The sequence below is a fragment of the Protopterus annectens genome, chromosome 14.part0 (genome assembly GCF_019279795.1).
Source record: "Protopterus annectens isolate FY-2018-M chromosome 14.part0, PAN1.0, whole genome shotgun sequence".
NCBI lineage: Eukaryota > Metazoa > Chordata > Ceratodontiformes > Protopteridae > Protopterus > Protopterus annectens.
In genome coordinates, this window is record NC_056748.1 from 997,779,009 (window position 1) to 997,798,254 (window position 19,246).

The following is a 19,246-nucleotide window of genomic DNA, read 5'->3' on the forward strand; positions in this document are numbered from 1 at the left end:
CTGTTGGTCAAGAGAAACGACAGTGGCCAGTTTAGTAAGTGGTCATTAGAGTGCAAAGACTTACTCCTTCAGAAGGAATATCACAGCCACTTTCCAGCACAGGGCAGGCACATATTTGCTTAGTTAAAGTTAGTACATAGCAAAGAGCTTCATTGTTCAATGACAATATTCCCAGTGAAAAAAGCATGTGGCAGAGCTCTGCAGTTTCAGGGGTCAGGGATGGATGTAGTGTCCATAGGCTATTGTTCAATGATGATATTTTCAGTGACAAGCGTTCACAGAGGTCGGCCTTGTGGTAGAGTTCCTGCAGTTTTGGGGTCAAGGATGGATGCAGTGGCAATATTCTCAGTGAATTTGAGTATTCAGATTGAGCCTATAACTAGACATTCCCAGATTTGTTACAGAAAATACCACAGTTACAGCCAGTTAGGCAGCATAAAGGGATAAACCCTGACTGTGCCACAGGTGACCCATTCTTGTTTGTGTTTGGCCAGGGAGGTTGGTGTGAGAGGCTGCTGCTAGCTGTTTGCTCTTTATTTGCATTGCTGTCCTTCAGTCTGATGTTAACTGTATTTAATCCGGCTGCGCACGATTCATGCTGTAATTTTTGCATCTGAATTTTAATCTGTGGAAATCCTCAGCTTACCAAAGTTGAGCTTCGTAATGTGCATATGCCTCATTATTATCTTGTATATTTATTTTTGTACATATCTGTTAAATATTTGTTTTTCATTGTCTGTATTAATATTTCTTTGTTCTCATTTATCTTTCAAGGCAGATTAATAAATAGAGTCAGACTCCAGCACAAAAACAGAATGACTGTAGGCTTTATATCATTGAAAAGTATATACATTTATACATTCTCTCTTCTGTTCTTTTTAATTAACAGGCTGAACATGAAAATGGTCAATTCGGATCATTGTTGTACCCTAGTAAATAAACAGAAAATAATTTCAGATGGCTATGTAGCTGCATTATATGAAACTAGGAAAGAATTACAACCATCAGTTCGGATTAGACTGTGCTGTAACACTAGCCATTTCTGAATATCCCCAATATGTTTTATAGTTGTGATATTTAGTAGCCAGAAATCCTTTTAGATCTTTATTCCTCTGTCAAGCCTTTAGTTCCACTGTAAATTTGTTTGCAGCAACCATGTACTCTGCCGTAATTTTTCTTTATTTAATTTTATAATGACTGTATAAACTTCAGTACAGCAAAGGAAATTTTACAGTTTTGAAGAGAAAAGGGAGAGAAAAGAAAAACCTCCCCCATACCCTCCTGCTACATATGTTGTCAAACTAAAAACAACTTATAAATTGCTCGTCTATGGTTGACCTAAGAAAAGGTTTTCGTTTTCTGTAGCTTTTAACCAAATTGGGGTATTAGAAGACTGACATAATAACAAAATGAATTGATGTCACCTACCAGATGTTATAAGGGAATGTTTAAAAATTGGAAATTATTAACATTTTCTATGGATCAAAGACTCCAAGCCATTCAGATACTTAATTGTACTGCCAAATTTGTATCTAGGTCAAGTGGGTTTGATCAGAGCATGATTAAAGTTGATGAAATTATTAATAATAAATAATATTAATAATGCCCATTTGTTAATTAGGTAGGCCTATTGAACATACATGCCATTTTTAGTGTTGTCCTTGGAACTGTGTCTGTATAAGTGACTTACTCAAGGTCACACAGTAGGCAAATGAGGGCTGAGACGATCAAATCCTGCACCACAGGAACTGCAGCTCACAGCCTTAGCCTTCTGCATCAGCTTCAGGTATTACTTCAGTTTTTGATGTTTGCCAGGGATGATATTCTCAGCGCTCACAGTGTACCCTACATTGCTTTTTGCAGTTCATATGTAGTTATCTGTATGGGCACCATACTGAACTATACATGAAAATGCCTTATTTGCCCTGTTGCTCCTACCAATATTGAAGTATATGGTTGTTTATTTTTTTCTACATTGCTGTAGTTTCCAGTCACATTTCCTGAAATGTTATCACTTTGTCTCTGAAGATGCAGACTTCTGTAATCATTAGGTATAGCTATTTGTATGGTTAACTCTAGTTTTGTCCTTTTGTCTTCTGCTACAGTGTTTAGTTTTTCTTGCTTCTACTGTTGGTAATTCCATGTGATCAGTACGTCTTTATTTTCAGTAATTGTTTGTGGTTGTGGATGTTGCTCTCAATGAGTAGATATTTATAAAGAAGGAAGGTGCTTTAAATGAGTGAAAAACAGGTATGCACAAATCAAGGAGGCAGTAGATAGCTCCAAATTCCTGATCCCCCCATTTGTTTTAAGTCATAAAATGGTAAATATAATATAAACAACATGGTAGTTGGAAATTTATATTCTTTGAAGGTGTTCTCAATAAATGTGTACTGTAGCTTTATTAAAAAGTATTTATTGTGCTACAGTTTAAACTCCTGGCATATAATGTCTATGGGTTAGGTTATATTGGTTGGATGGTATTGTCCAATAAGTAATGTTTTTTGAGAGATTAAAAGGATGTCCCCAAGTGGTCACTAGAGTCCTGTCAGAGGTCAGCTAATATGAATACTGATTAATCAGTTTTCTTTTGGCTCTGATATCACATGGATATCTGTTAATTACAGTCTCTTAAAGTGCAAATGTGTGATGTATCATCCCATAAGTAAAAACAATATGTAGAGGTAGAAAGCATTTTGTACTTGTGGGATACATCCACAAGGAATCACAGTGTGTTTGCTTGGCTAAGAGATGAATAAAATAAAAAAAAATGTTTTAGCCTTTTATATTATGTAGTTAGCTGATGTTGGAAGAGGAAGGCTCATTGATTCCATAATGGCATTCAGGTAATACCTCTTTTGTTAAACAAGCTTGTCACTTTTAACTTAATCCTTTACCTTCTAAGAGCTATTCATTTGTGTAAAGTTTCATCATAAAACTAGATGGTTCAGTTCTGCTTTTGAGAATGTAAAAAGTGTGGTTACTTGAAGGGCATCTGTCGAGTGGGATAAAACAACTGGCTAAAGACCTGTGTGTATGTTTTCTGGAGGGAGGAATGAAGGGTTGCCATAATTTCTAGCTCATTACTTATGTCACAAAAAAACAGTTTATCTTGACTTTGTTTCCTACTGCTGTCATCGGCATCCTCTTTTAGTATCTAGCTCTTCTACTCTTTCAGCCATCATAAAGAAGGCAGACACAAGTGTGGAAGAAAAACATAAAATCAGTTCATTTAAAGTATTTCTGAGCATAACAATGTTGTATAGAGTCTTCTGCTTTTGAAAAAATGCATCCAAAAAGTCAATGCAATGTCTCCCACAAATTAAAATTAGAAGGGCTGTAGAGCCCTTCAGTGATTCTAAAGTTACATTGCCCTCTTTAATTATCATTGAACCTTCTCTTCAACAGCATGAATTGCCTCAGTACTTCTGAGGCAACTATGCCTCTTACTCCAGTAATCCCCTCACCCACTATTTAAGAGATCTTCAAATGTGCTGTCTATATTTTGACTTCTTGGTGGTGAACATTAAATACCTAGAAGTCCACATACCTTCATTTCACAGATCCATGCTCTTCATGTGCTAGGACTCCAGGTATCATACTCACCCATGCCTGCTATTTTTTTTTTTTGCCACCACTGGCACCATGTGTGTTAGTTCTACCACATGGTGGATGTCAATTCCACTGACATATCATTTTTCACCTGTTTTACAGGCACTAGTCTTACTGATATACGTGATATAGGCATTGGTTCTAGTTCCACTGATGTCAGACTTCCAGGTGCTGGCCGTTGTGGAGTTGGCACACTCATCCTCAGTTTATAGTAATGTTGCTCGGCTCAACACCAACAATACAAGCTCCTTTGCAGTTCCATTTGTAAAGTGTTTTGGGGAACCACATATGACCCCCCCCCCCATATGCACATGCACACATCAGCTCTTTAGTCTGTTTGCTACTCCTTTGAAGACCAAGGAGGGTTTGAATTTACTTTCTGAGGCCACTTTATAGAGTATAATTTTTTCCCATGGCCCAAATTCCTTAGTAGACAGATCAGAATTTTAGGCTTCCCAAATAATATATCTGGGCATTACAGTCTGTGCTACAACCTGAAGAAGAATCCTACTTTTCAACATGTTCATTGTCTTGGTAGAGAGTCAGGGATATGGAAAGATTTGAGAAGCAAGTGTTCACATCCTCACTGCTGTCTCTACTTGCCCCACACTGCTGAATTTCTAGAGCGGTCTTAATGGATGAAATAACTGATTACCCCAGAGGATTCTGTGAGAGCTAATGCTTCCACTTTGATGAAATTAAGCAACCTCACGGCTTGACTGTCCTGTAGTGTCTTGAATGGCACTTATTTGCCAGCTCACATATTTTATTCAAGCAGTATATCTTCTGTATGTATTAATGGCTGTTCATAGACAGTAATGGTACTCTGCAGCTTGAAAATAAGTCATCTGTAAAGATAACCATCTTTTTGTGTTTGCCATAGGCTGAGAAGGGAAGAAAGACAGAAAGCATTCTCTTCCTTGATGGCTTCCACTTGGATTTCCATTTGTTTTAAGTTTGACAAGTTCTTGCAAGCTGAGCCTAAATCATAGCCTACTTAAAAAATGTCACAATTGACTTCATTCGCACAGCAGCTAATTTAGTCATCCTTAAGTACCTCTGTAAAGTGTAATAAGCTAGTCATTTCAAGTCCATTTCATCCTTCTGGGCCACAGATATAGAAGTGCATGTTCCTGTAGAGCAGTCATCCAAGACTGTAAGCTGGGACTGTGCATGTGTATTTTCTGCAGACACTTCACCGTTAAATTATAAACCTGTGGGTTTGTACCTTAACAATCAATGTTTAAAAAGATATGTGCAGAGGAACCAGGCATCACCCACACCTTGTGTAAGATTTTAATTATCTTTTCTTTAGTAAAGAACTAAAGCGAAACAGGTTTGAACAATGCACTGTGGGATGGGAGTGCAGCCTGACAATGTTTCATGCAACAAGAAGTACTGACACACACAGACCTACGAGCATACCTCTCAAATGTCTCTGATTTTCAGGGATGTTCTGATTCTGACTGACAATTTATCTCTGTCCCTGTTAATCCCTACTTAAATCTGTAATGCTTGGAGAAAAGGTAGTGAGGGTACTTCCATATTGCAACCAGATTTGCAACATCGTATAAAGTCTAATATTTTCACTCCTTTAAAACATTTTTTCTCATGTACATTTACTGAGACTGGAGCGATAGCTTTAGTTCAGTAAGAAAAAGTAAGCTATCCCTGTCTTTCTGAGGACAAAAACGCTTACTTACAGCGTTTTATCGCAACCTGCTTGCATGCAAGCTAGTGTTTACATGTTAGCATCCAATCTGGCGTCGTTCTTTTTGCTATTGGGAAGTTACCTGAATGGTTGCTTTAACATCAGTTTTAGGCACATTTTCCTGTAGAGAAGGATTTCCGTGTTATCATAATGAAGCTTACGAGCACTGTCCGCCTGTGAGAAATACAACAAAGCGATATTTCAGTTCAGTGTGCATTACAGCAAGTGTCAGGAAAATAGTAGATTAAACTAGTTAATCATAAGGATGAGAAAAAGCCTAAGGAGGAGCTTCACTTTCAAGAAGAACAGGCTCATGGCATACCTAATGAATACAGATATGACATTGTTTGAACAAAAGTACCATAAGTCAGAGTCACTGGATGCAACAACCATGTAATTTAAGCCTTCACAATGGCAAGTGTTTCTCAACTGAGATTTAGGAATCTCATTTGAAAAGTACTACAAAGAAGTAAAACACAAACAAGATCACAGTTGCACAGCTTTGCTGGTCATTTTAGGACACAACATGGTTCTAGGCTCTGTGTTTGACAGCACGGAATTGATGAAAAATGTCCGCTTGCAGTTGGTTGACAAACTCCTCCTTGAGTTTCTTATTCCTATTCGTGTCTCACAACCAATGTGAAATGAGTAGTTAGGATTTTACACACCCTTGTTTTACTTAGTCACTTCAAGGAAACATTATGAATTGAACGAGATTACAAATCTGGTTGAGATAATACACAAATATCGGTAGTGAGTTGCACTGTCTAACTTTTAATTATTGTCATTATTTTGTTTATTTCTTTTACTTCCGAAAATGTATATTAATTGATGTTCTATAATTCTGTCAATGTCTCAAGGAAGTAGTACTAATATTTTAAAAGTGTCCCTGATTTTTTTTCTGGATTTGTCCCTGATTGATTGAGAGCTATGCCTGTGTGAGTCTTCTTCAGATTGATCTCCTTTCATAGAGGATGTGTTATGGTAAGTACCTATTACTTCTGTTTCTTGAGAGAGGTGCATATTTGAATACATATAACGTGCATTTACATGTTTGGTAATGTTTGCTTGTTTTAGGCTGCTGAAACTGGTCACCTGGATGAGCAAATCATGGCACTACATACAGAAATTGTGGAGCTGCAGAGAAGCCCATATGCCAGGCGTCAAGGAGATGTAATGGAAAATCTGTAAGAAAATTTAAATTTTTATTAAACCTTAAGTATAATGTTATTTAATATTTTACTGCAGAAATGAAGCACATCATTTTGTTTAAGAACTGAAGCTACATGTTGACTAGCTTAGCATATGGGTAGGGCATCTCCTGCATCTCTGGCAGTCTAGGTTCTATAAATTGTCCATTTTTCATCTGTTTCCACCTGCATTCTGTAAGTATTCTTAATTTACAGAAAAACAAATAATCTTTGATAGAGATATGGAAGGATGGGAAGGTAGGAAGTAGTAGTCCGATGCATGTCTGCAGTGTTGGTGTAAACTAGCTAAGAGAATGGCAGAGATGTTGTCCACGTTTATAGATATGGATAATTGTGGTTTTGTAGAGGAGAGGCAATTATTTGACGACACAGTGATGATAGAGGGAAGCAGAATATAAGAAAACACTGCTGTTGGTGAGTATTGATGCAGAAAAATATAGAGTCTGCTGGGATTTTATAAGTGGGGCTTTGGAATCATTTACAGTCACTGATAGAATAATATACTTAATAAGGATGATATTTGAAAGGTCAGCTGCAAGAAGTAAGGTGGGAGGAGCAACTCCATGGAGCAGAGGGATAAAGCCTTTATTCTTCCTCATATGACCAATGTTTGATTAATGACACAGGCTCTGCAGGGGTCATGGGGAGAGGAAAGGAGTGATCAGCCTATGTCAGCTTGCAAATCCTGGGTAGGAGGAAACTGCCTAAAGGCTCACTGCATTATGCAGGATACAGTACTGGCCAACTGTGTGCTGCATGAGCAGCGAGCCTCTCAGCTGGGAGGTTGTCCATGCCTGAAAGTGAGTATGCAGTTCCTGAGGGCAACAGTGACAGAGTTGCCAAGTTTGCTGTGAGGGAACAGGACTTAACACACACACTTCAATGTGCAGCATCACTGTTGTTGATTTCCTCACTGGCCCCATACTAGAATCATGTTGGTCCTAGGTGAGGCTGAGGTTAAGTATGTTAGTCACAGTGAATGAATAGAAGAACTGGTGGCAGCTGATAGGCTGTTTCAGGGGAGTGGAAAAAAGAATTAAGTTGGGAGGTTCTTTGTCTGGCAAGCTGTGCTTGAACAGTGGAACCATGCAGGGATGTCGTTTCCCCTTTCTTTGCTATATTTATAGCCATCAGCAAAGAAAATAAGTGAGTCACAAATTCAAGGCTATAATTGATATGGTAATCAAACAAACTGGCTTTATTTGCAGTTATTATTTTGCCTTGTTAAGTCCAGAAAATGGCATTTCAGTGGTGTGGAACATTTTGCGACAGTTTCAGGTCTTTTCAGGGTATAAAATAAATAATGATAAAACAAAGGCTGTAGAGGTAAATTGTCTAGTCATGCATGCATTGATTCAGCAATATCCAAAGTTACTTGGACATGATAAGATGACATATTTTAGGTGTGTGGATTAAAAATTATTATGTTTCTCACTAAAAGAACACAAGGCATAAGTAACATGTCCCTTACAGATTGCCTCAAGGCCCTATCCCTGTATTCTGTCTCCTATAGGCTGGTGAGAGGAGATCCATGCCTGGCATATTAGGCATTGTCAGACCTCACCCTGATGGACCTCCTGCATATCCACAGTCAGGCAACACTAGAATTACCCATTCTAAAGACTTAAACCTTGACTGTGATATAAAAAGGAACTGATGGAGATACAGGTATGCATCCCAGAGACTAACCCTTAGCTGAAACAGGCTTCCCATCCATGCGAAGCAGAGTTCATCATAAATCTAATCCAAGTGGAACTTGGACAATTGGATGGGGAACAGGAAACTCACCCCTGGTTTGGCACCTATGTCTCTAATGGACACAAGCAGTCTGTAATTGGTCCATCTCACAAGCCACTGCTTGTAAACATTTCATTTTCCAAGCCCCTGCTTACACTTGTTAAGGGTACCAGAACGCATCAGAAGTTTGGAGTGCATGTCTAGGCTTAAAAAGGCACTTGTGGTCATTAGCCTAGTAAACACCTATGAACTTATGTTATGTTGGCTAATGATTCGTACGAAGAGAGTGAACCAGTGATAAAACAAAATTTTAGAAACTGGATGCTCTTTATTCTGGATATGGATAGCAAGATAAAAGTTCTTAATTCCTTTAGTCATATATACAGGATAGATGCATTTTTATCAGACAGAGAAGGTATGAATGACAGTTAAAAAGTTGGAGGTATTTATTTGGTGGGGAAGAGGGCAAGAGTTAATAGGTTTAAGTTGATTCTCCCCATAGAACACGGTGGTTGAGGGTTACATGATTTGAAGGATACTGTGGAGCTACACAGTTACGGCTCATATAGCTCAAACAGAAGGTTATAGATAAAAGTGAAATGAGGTGATGATGAAAAAGAGGAGAATGAGGTGATGATGAAAAAGAGGGGAATTAGGGAGAGAGAGAGATTAGAGCTTTTGATACAAGTTTACATATATAGGTTCGTAGGTTAGTACTAGACTAACTGCCCTTGCAAGCCATTGTAAGCCTAGCCAATTATCCCTTGTGAGGCTTAAACCCTGCACCTTGTCTTTGTAAGGCAAACACCTTAACCACTAGGCCACCCTCCCAGTAAAGTAGCAAAAGGTATTCCAAGATCAACGTCCAGTACAGAATTTAAGGAAGGAGATTTTTACCAGTAGGGGCTATGCAAGTAGAGGGTATAGGAAATAACTGGGTGAAAGGGTAAATGGAGATGAGGGAAGCAGAAGTTTGAGCTGCAGATTAGAGGCTGCCTTCCATACCAGGGACTGATAACTGAGTATAGCCAAAGCGAAAAGAAGAGAGTAGTGCTAAGTGAATGACCAGCTGACTGCACCACAGCTCCTTTAGAGTTACACATCATAGGACTGTGATTCTAATTCTGCTTTCTTTGTAATTGCTGTACTTTTATTCCCCCCTTTTTCTGTTTGCTGTTTTTTACATCTTTTTTATTTTATTTTTTATAAATATCCGGAGGTATTTCAAATTGAACTGCTTACTCATGCTTAAAATGTTCCTTGTATCCTTACAATATTCATTCCTGTGAAAAAAATAAATAGTCCTAACACACACAATTTCTTTAAGTAATATTTATCCCACTACCCGTCATCTCTGCTTCAAAGACTCCATCTTATTTTCTGCCACCATTATATCCCTTGCTTCCCATTACCATGGTCTTACAACAAGATCTCTCTTAAGTCTTTTATGACTAGAAAAGCACAAATGAACACAAACTGTTGAAAAACAAAGTTGGCACCCCTGGAACCACACTCTTCAATGGCTCAAGTGAATCCTTGTAGGAAATGACCACAAAACACTTTGCAAGCGGTAAAAACACTTTTTATTATGCTAGAATAACAAATAGATAAGTGCTTTCGTCAAGAATCTTCTTAGCTTCATCAGATAAGTGCCAATACATAAAAACACTAATAAATACAGTCTGCAAGTCCATTAATTAAGGAATAAACCAATCCCATCACATTCTCTAAGAAGGACCTCCCTAAACTACTACTTCTTTCGGCTGCTCCCGTTAGGGGTCGCCACAGCAGATCAACTGTTTCCATTTTTTCCTGTCCTCTGCATCTTGCTCTGTCACACCAACCACCGCATGTCCTCTCACCACATCCATAAAGCTTATCTTAGGCCTTCCTCTTTTCCTGTTACCTGGCAGTTTCATCATTAGCATCTTTTTCCCAATATACTCTGCATCCCTCCTCAGCACATGTCCAAACCAACGTAATCTTGCCTCTCTGGCTTTGTCTCCAGACCTTCCAACTTGGGCTGACCCTCTAATATACTTATTCCTAATCCTTTCCATCTTCGTCACACCCAGTGCAAATCTTAACATCTTCAACTCTACCACGTCAAGCTCTGACTCCTGCCTTTTTGTCAGTGCCACTGTCTCCAGCCCATATAGCATAGCTGGTCTCACTTCCCTCCTGTAGACCTTCCCTTTCACTCTTACTGGTACTCGTCTGTCACAAATCACTCCTGACACTTCTCCACCCACCCCATCCTGCCTGTACTCTCTTCTTCACCTCTCTTCCACACTCACCATTACTCTGAACTGTTGATCCTAAGTATTTAAACTCATCTACCTTCACCACCTCTACTCTCTGCATCCTCACCATTCCTCTATCCTCCTTCTCATTCACGCACATATATTCTGTCTTAGTCCTGCTGACCTTCATTCCTCTTCCCTCTAGAGCATATCTCTACCTCTCCAGGATCTCCTCCACCTGTTCCCTACTCTCACTACAGATCACAATGTCATCTGCAAACATCATAGTCCACGGGTATTCCTGTCTGATCTCCTCTGTCAACCTGTCCATAACCATTGCAAATAAGAAAGGGCTCAGAGCTGATCCTTGATGTAATCCCACCTCCACCTTAAAAGCATCCGTCACTCCCACCGCAGACCTCACTGCTGTCACACTACCCTCGTACATATCCTGTACCACTCTTACATACTTCTCTGACACTCCCGACTTCCTCATACAATACCACAACTCCTCTTTAGGCACCCTGTCATATGCTTTCTCTAAATCCACAAAGACACAATGCAACTCCTTCTGACCTTCTCTGTACTTCTCCAACAACACTCTCAGAGCACACATCGCATCTGTAGTGCTCTTTCCTGGCATGAAACCATACTGCTGATTACTAATCATCACCTCCCTTCTTAACCTAGCTTTCACTACTCTTTCCCATAACTTCATGCTGTGAATGATCAATTTAATCCCTCTGTAGTTACTACAGCTCTGCACATCACCCTTATTCTTAAAAATCGGTACCAAAACACTTCTCCATTCCTCAGGCATCCTCTCACTTTCCAAGATTTCATTAAACAATCTAGTTAAAAACTCCACTGCCATTTCACCTAAACACCTCCATGCTTCCACAGGTATGTCATCTGGACCAACAGCCTTTCTGTTCTTCATCCTCTTCGTAGCTGTCCTTACTTCTTCCTTGCTAATCCATGATTCGCTATCTGCACATCATCCAACCTTCTCTCCCTCTCATTCTCTTTATTCATCAGCCCCTCAATGTACTCTTTCCATCTACTCAACGCACACTCCTCGCTTGAGTACGTTTCCCTCATTATCTTTTACCACCCTTACCTGCTGCACATCTTTACTAGCTCTGTCCCCCTATCTAGCCAATCAGTACAAGTCCTTTTCTCCCTCCTTAGTGTCCAACCTTTTATACAACTCTTCATAAGCCTTAGCCTTCGCCACCTCTCTCTTTGCCATGCACCTCTTTTCCTTATACTCTTGTCTACTTTCTTCATCTCTCTGACAATCCCACTTCTTCTTCGCCAACCTCTTTCTCTGTATACTCTCCTGTACTTCTTCATTCCACCACCAGGTCTCCTTGTCCTCCTTCCTCTTTCCAGATGTCACACCAAGCACCTTTCTAGCCATCTCTCTTACTAGCTCTGCTGTAGTTACCCAGCTATTTGGTAACTCTTCACTGCCACCCAGTGCCTGTCTTAACTCTTCCATGAACATCTCCTCACAATTGCCCTTTTTCATTTTCCACCATTTGATCCTTGGTGCTGCCCTCACACTCATCCTCCTGTTCTTGATCACCAATGTCATCCTACAAACCACCATCCTATGCTGCCTAACTACACTTTCCCCTGCCACCACTTAACAGTCTCCAATCTCCTTTAGACTGGCCCTTCTACATAAGATATAATCCGCCGGTGTGCATCTTCCTCCACTCTTGTATGTCACCCTATGCTCCTCCTTCTTGTTAAAATACGTATTCATCACAGCCATGTCCATCCTTTTCGCAAAATCCACTACCATCTGACCTTCTGCATTTCTTTGCTTAACACCATACCTACCCATCACTTCCTCATCCCCTCTGTTCCCTTCAACCAACATGCCCATTGAAATCTGCTCCAATCACCAGTCTCTCACCCTTGGGTACAGTCATCACCACTTCATCCAACTCGCTCCAAAATTTTTCATTCTCATCCATCGCACACCCAACTTGTGGAGCATATGCACTAACAACATTCATCATTACACCATCAATTTCCAGCTTCATAAACATAACTCTATCAGACACTCTTTTCACCTCCAAAACACTCTTAGCATACTGTTCCTTCAGGATAATGCCTACGCCATTTCTCCTCCCATCCACACCATGAGAAAACAATTTGAACCCACATTCGATACACCTAGCCTTGCTCCCCTTCCATCTGCTCTCTTGCACACACAGTATTCCAACCTTCCTTTGGTCCATCATATCAGCTAGCTCTCTCCCTGTACCAGTCATACTGCCAACATTCAAAGTTCCAACCCTCACTATCACAGTCCTAGCTTTTACCTGCCTTCGGGCATTCCTTCTGCCTCTTCTCCTCCTTCGGCCAACAGTAGCCCAATTTCTGCAAGCACCCTGTTGGCCAACAGTACTGGTGGTGGTCGTTGTTAACCCGGACCTCGACCGATCCGGTATGTATATGTGTACTGTTGTCTGCATGTATGATTTGGCAAAATTTTATGCCGGATGCCCTTCCTGACGCAACCCTCCCCATTTATCCGGGCTTGAGACCGGTACAAAGAAATGCACTGGCTTGTGCACCCCCAGTGGCTGGGGTAAGGACCGCCCTAAACTAATAAATATTAATGAAATGCAGTCTTAAAATACAGTATTAAAAGAATACTATTAGTAACAGCATCTAAAAGTCATTGACAGGTACAAAAGTGCTGAAGTAAATATAAATACACACATAATATATAAAATATGTAAAAATATAAATATGTAAAAATATGTAATAGAATTATTTACCATATTACATTACCTCTCCATTGCTTTTAGTTTTAACAGACAAGCAACGGAGAGGGAATCATTTAAGCCTGGCCACTGCCCCACATTTAGACGGACCTTCCAAATTAATTCCTTCTTTTCTAAAAGCAGGCTGCATGGGCCACCTCTTTTATCCAAATCAGGTGTCTACAATGAAAAATTTGAAGGAGTGATCTGATTTTTCTGTGCAGTGTTTACTTAAGGCATTTGTAGGTTTTCCAAGTCTGATATCCCTTAGGTGCTCATCGATTCTATTTTTAAATTTCCTCTCAGTCTTTCCAATATAGAAACATTCACATAGGTTACACACTGCACAATAAACAACTCTTTTAGTATGGCAATGCACCTTCTTGCTCACCTGTATTCTAAAACCATTCACAAAATATTCATGACTTTCCATTACATAACTACACTGGGCACATGATCCACATTTTTTCATTGAACCTGTCTGTACAACATTTCTGTTCGATTCTAAAATACATTTTAAATTTTTCCCTCTCTTAAAAACAATAATGTTAAGTTGTCAATCTCGCCTTCATTCTTGCTGGATGGGTTCGGAGCCGATCCTCGGCTCCGACTCGGCACTTGCTAAGCTCGAGAGCTAATTTTACCAGCTCGAGGCAACCCTATATCCCATGATGCAAGGCGGAGACTACCCAGATCTCGTTTGTCGCTTCGCTAACGAGGTGCCTTCTTTTACCAGCTCTAGGTAAGTGAATAGTTTTTGAGACTTTTCGTCTACCCCCCTTTAAATTTATATATACATATTTGTTTTTTGTTAACCTTAACGACTTACTTTAACCCTATTCCCGTCAGTGTTCTCTTTTTTTCGAGTAATTTATCCCCTTTCCCTAGCTTAGGCCTTAGGCCTTCCCCTCCCTAAATTTTTTCCTGTCAGGGATTGTTTGTGTATGACTGTGTGTTATCCCTGTTTATTTTAAATTGTTGGGTTGAGTGTTTTTGTGTGTGTGTTACTGTATTGTGTTTCCTCGACACAGTTATGTCGAAGGACACTAAGTTCTCTGGCTTCAAGAAGTGTGACTCGTGCTGTCAGAAGATGTCTCTGACAGACTGTCACACTTCTTGTGTTTATTGCCTGGGACCTTTGCACCTGCAGGACTCTTGTGCTATCTGTCATGCCTTCAGCCAAAGAGTCCTGCAGGAGCGAAGAAATAAGCTGATATTAAGGGGCTTATTAAAGCCCGAGAGCTCCCCGACTAAGTCGGCGCAGGGGAAGCTCTCGAAACCTGTTAAGCCTTCGGCTGAGACTTCCAAGCCGTCGGCTTCGGGTTCACCCTCACCAGGGTCGAGATCGGCTCCGGCCGGAGCCGATCCTTCCACCTTACCAGTCTCAGGATAGGCTCCATCCGGCGCCGATACTGTCCGATCTAGACATTCAGTGTCGGCTCCGGCTGGAGCCGACGTATCTTTGGCTCCGTTGGCTCCATTGATCTCAAAAAAGACATCTCGATCCCCGTCAGTAGAATCCATACGTTCGGCTCCGAGATCACCCTTGCTCTCAGAGCGGAGCCATCGGAGCCGTTCTTCTCGGTCGTCCAGGCTGTCTGATCACGACCTCGAGAGAGTGGTGAGTAGACTATTAAAGTCTCAGGCATTGGCCCAAATACTCCATAGCCCATTTCAACAGACGGTAGCTATTTCACATCCACCAAACATTCCTCCTTCGACTCTCTTACAGAGCTCGGAGCCAGAGCTCCTCGGAACCGGCACCGTTGTGGCTTCGGAGCCGATACCACCCCTTTCGGCTCCGTCGTCCTCTGCTCCGATTTCCTCCTTGAGACCTTCATTGGAGGGATCCGGGTGTCTGGTCTGTCTCGTCGGCTCCGAGGGGGCGAGTGGCATCGGACCCTTGTCCGACCCCATTCTCTCTCTCTCTGAGCTTCGGCGTTGCTGAGCTCGGCCCCGACATCTGCCTCTGAGCCTTCCCTCTCGATGAGGCCTGGGGTTCCTATCTCTTCGGAGCGGGAACTTTCTGGTCTCTCTGACGGGGGAGCCTTCGAGGTGATGAGGAGTGTAGTAGCCCCTGGGCTTAGTCAACGGACAGTTCCATCAGCTCCTCCCACTACAGTGCCTGCTGACGTCTCTTCCCACTCTCTTGCTCCCGGACCCAGAGATCCAACGCCTCAGTTTTCCCCATTGGGAGTATCTTCCTCTTCCGAGGCTTCTCCTGATCCATCAGGTGAACCCCCGTGTAAGAGGACATGTAAGAGGAAACATCTAGACTCCCCTGAGTCTACTACATCAGATACTGACCTGGATGAGTCGGAGGGATCCCCAAGGTCCTCCTCTGAGGATGTCTCATTCTCAGACATCCTTGAACTCCTTAAGCAGAGGGGGAACTGGCCCTCACTTAATCCTTCCGAGGATGAGTCAGTATACCTGGAGGCGTTCGGATCTAGACCCTCCACCTCCTGGGTCTCTCCGCCTTTCGACCCTCTTATGGAGGTAGTGGCTCGGAAGGCGTGGATGGCTCCGGATTCGGTGGAACCTATCCCTAGGAGGCCTTCAAAATTTATTACGGCCCCACAAGATAGACAATATTTAACAAAGGGTGTCCCAGTTGATTATATGGTGGTGGCTGCTGCCACCAAGAAGGAACTAGCTGATCCTTCAGTACCTGTCCATTCTCCTAACAAGGATTCTAGGACTATGGACAGGTACGGCAAGCGGATTTTTTCTTCAGCGACTTTTGCCATGAGATCGCTGAACTACTTATGCCACTTCACCCGCCTTCAAAGAGATGTTCTTAAAGAGTTGGGAGAAGTTTTACAGGATCCGTCAGCTGCTGGGTCTCAGGATAAGATTAGCTCACAGCTAGGAATCCTTAACTCCATTGTTCCTCCATGCGGCTCATTTCTTATGCAGCCGATGGAGCGAGTAGGGCCGCAGGCACAGGAGTGGCTTTAAGGCATCAGTCCTGGATGCGGCTTTGTAATTTTGCAGACCCCTTCAAGGCGTCCTTCACAAACTCCCCCTTTGATGGGTCGACCTTGTTCGGACCTCAAGTGAAAGACACTTTGACTAGATGCGAACAAGATGGCAAGACTCTTTCTGCCATAGGAGTCCGTTTCTCCACCCCTTCAAGACCTTACCCCAAAGGACAGAAGGGAGGGAAAATGTGGTTCCGCAAATCTCAAGGAGTCACACCTGACGCACGAAGTCAGTTTACCCCCAGAGGCAGAGGGGGTAACAATAATAGACGCTGCCCTAGGGGCAGAGATGGTCCACAGAATCAGGGTAGTAGAGACCCTCTTTCTGACAAACCCTTCCAGCATCCCTGAGATGTTGCCTGATTGTCCGCCTTCGGAGGCAGTCGGGGGAAAATTATCGCTGTACCCAATAGCCTGGCTTTCCCTTTCTCAAGACAAATGGGTACAGTCAATTATATCCGAGGGTTACAAAATTCCCTTTATTCAAACCCCAATTCAACAAAAGGGAACCCTTCCAGATGTTCCACCCGGTCTAAGGGAACTAGCAGTACTAGAAATATCAAAACTGCTAGTAAAAAGAGCCATCCAGCCAGTCCCAGCGGACCAAATAGGATCCGGAATCTACTCAAGGTTCTTTTTAGTTCCAAAAAGACAGGGACTGGAGACCAATATTAGATCTGAGCAAACTCAACAAGTTTGTAAAGAAATCAAGATTCGGATGGTCACGCTTCAGTCCATTCTGCCCTTTCTGGGCAAGGACAATTGGATGTGCTCGATAGATCTTCAGGATGCGTACTATCACATAAAAATTCACAGACGCTCCAGAAGATTTCTCCGCTTTCGGCTGGGGACCAGTCACTTCCAATTCAGAGCCCTGCCCTTTGGACTCACTACAGCCCCCAGAGTGTTCACCAAATGTATGGCAGTGGTTACGGCTCACCTGAGACGTCAAGGATTCCAGGTGTTTCCATGTCTAGACGACTGGCTCCTCACTGCCACCACCAGGCATCAGCTTCTCCAAGCCAGAAATTACACCATTCACATTTTCAGAGGGCTAGGAATTTCTATAAATTTCGAAAAATCTGCCTTGTCGCCTTGTCAACCTATTACTTTTATAGGCACAAGATTGGACACCGTACAACTTTCAGCAAAGTTAACAGACCAAAGGATCTTGGACATTCAAAGACGCGTCCAGGTGATTCTTCTCAGCAATAAAATTCAGGCCAGACTTGCTCTGAAGGTATTGGGTCTTATGGCGGCTGCCATAACACTTCTTCCCCTTGCCCGCTTTTACATGCGTCTTCTACAATGGATGCTATTCACCCAATGGTCTTTTCAACAACTTCCCATGCGTCACGAGATCATAGTAACTCCAACTTGCAAAAGGCATCTGACTTGGTGGATATCGTCCCCTCAAATCCATCAAGGCAGACCTTTTGTTCCTCTTGCCCCGGTTGCCACGGTTACATCGGACGCCTCCCTGATTGGGTGGGGGGGGGGGCATTATCAGGGCAGAATGGTCCATGGCACTTGGCAACCTTTCGAGTACCATCTGCACATAAATGTTCTGGAGATGAGAGCGGTGCTTTTAACGTTGCAAACCCTCAACGACTCTCTTCCCCTGGGAACTATTGCAGTCCAAATGGACAATATGTCCGTAGTGTGGTATATAAACAAACAGGGCGGAACCAAGTCCTATCCACTGTGTCGAGAGGCTCTCAGACTTTGGCAATGGGCAATCTCCTCTCACCGGTTTCTGATAGCAACGCACATCCCTGGGAAATCCAACATCATAGCGGACAGATTGAGCAGAGCTATTCTCATGCCTCACGAGTGGTCTCTCAAACAATCAGTGACGGAAGAGATTTTTCAGAAGTGGGACCTTCCTTGCTGCGACCTTTTTGATACACCTCAAAACAGCAAATGCCCAGACTTCTTCTCCCTCTTCCCCCTTCCAGGCCATCCCCCCAGAGACGCTCTAACCCAAGATTGGCCCCGGGGACTTCTTTATGCTTTTCCCCCTTTTCCGCTGATACCTCAGCTAATTCAGGAAGCAACCGCCTTGAGAGCCAAGTTGATTCTCATTGCCCCTTATTGGCCTCGACAGATATGGTTTCCATTCCTACATCATTATCTCTTGGTACAGCCATGGCATCTGGACCCAGTTCCAGATCTTCTGACCCACCAGTCGGGTCAACTGCACCAATCCATACCTTCTCTCAACCTCACTGCTTGGTTGCTCCACTTCCATCCTTAGCCAGGCTTCCTATGATTTCTAATCCTGTACGGAATATCATAGTAGCTTCCCTAAAGTCTTCTACCAGAAAGATTTACACTAGTAAATGGCGACGTTTCTCTTTCTGGGCAAAAGCTAGGAACATAGACCCCCTATACTGCTCCAATTCATTCGGTATTGGACTTCCTAGCTGAGATTTTTCATTCAGGATCCTCTTCTTCCACAGTGAAAGTTCAACTGGCAGCCATTTCAAATTTTCATATAGGCCTTTTGGACCACAACATTATGTCACATAAACTTTGCAAGGCATACCTTCGAGGTATCTTTTTATTGAAACCTCCGATTAGAGACCCCCCACCACAGTGGGATCTAAATTTAATTTTAACATCCTTGATTCTTCCCCCTTTCGAACCTGCAGCTGCCTGTTTGAAATTGCTTTCCTGGAAGACACTTTTTCTAGTCGCCATTACTTCTGCCAGGAGAGTATCTGAGCTTCATGCTCTCTGCATTCGTCCTCCCTATTTAATATTCCACAAAGATAGGGTATCTCTAAGGACTAATCCGTCTTTCTTACCAAAAGTGGCATTGCAGACGAACCTAAATCAATCCATTGATCTTCCAGTATTTTTCCCCGAATTATTCTGATAGAGCGGAACAAAAGTTACATTGTCTTGATGTTCACCGCCAGCTCAGATATTATTTGGACAAGACTAAAATTTTTAGGAA

General features: G+C 42.2%; 1 protein-coding gene across 3 annotated transcripts in view; it reads left to right on the forward strand.

Annotated features, from left to right (window-relative positions):
• The window catches only part of CHUK (component of inhibitor of nuclear factor kappa B kinase complex), a 1,226,492-nt gene that overhangs the window by 777,337 nt on the left and 429,909 nt on the right, over positions 1-19,246 (forward strand). For all 3 annotated transcript variants that reach the window (XM_044056797.1, XM_044056796.1, XM_044056798.1), the window contains exon 16: positions 6,401-6,510. In XM_044056797.1, coding sequence (XP_043912732.1) covers positions 6,401-6,510 — 110 coding nt within the window. The remainder of the gene's footprint in view (positions 1-6,400; positions 6,511-19,246) is intronic.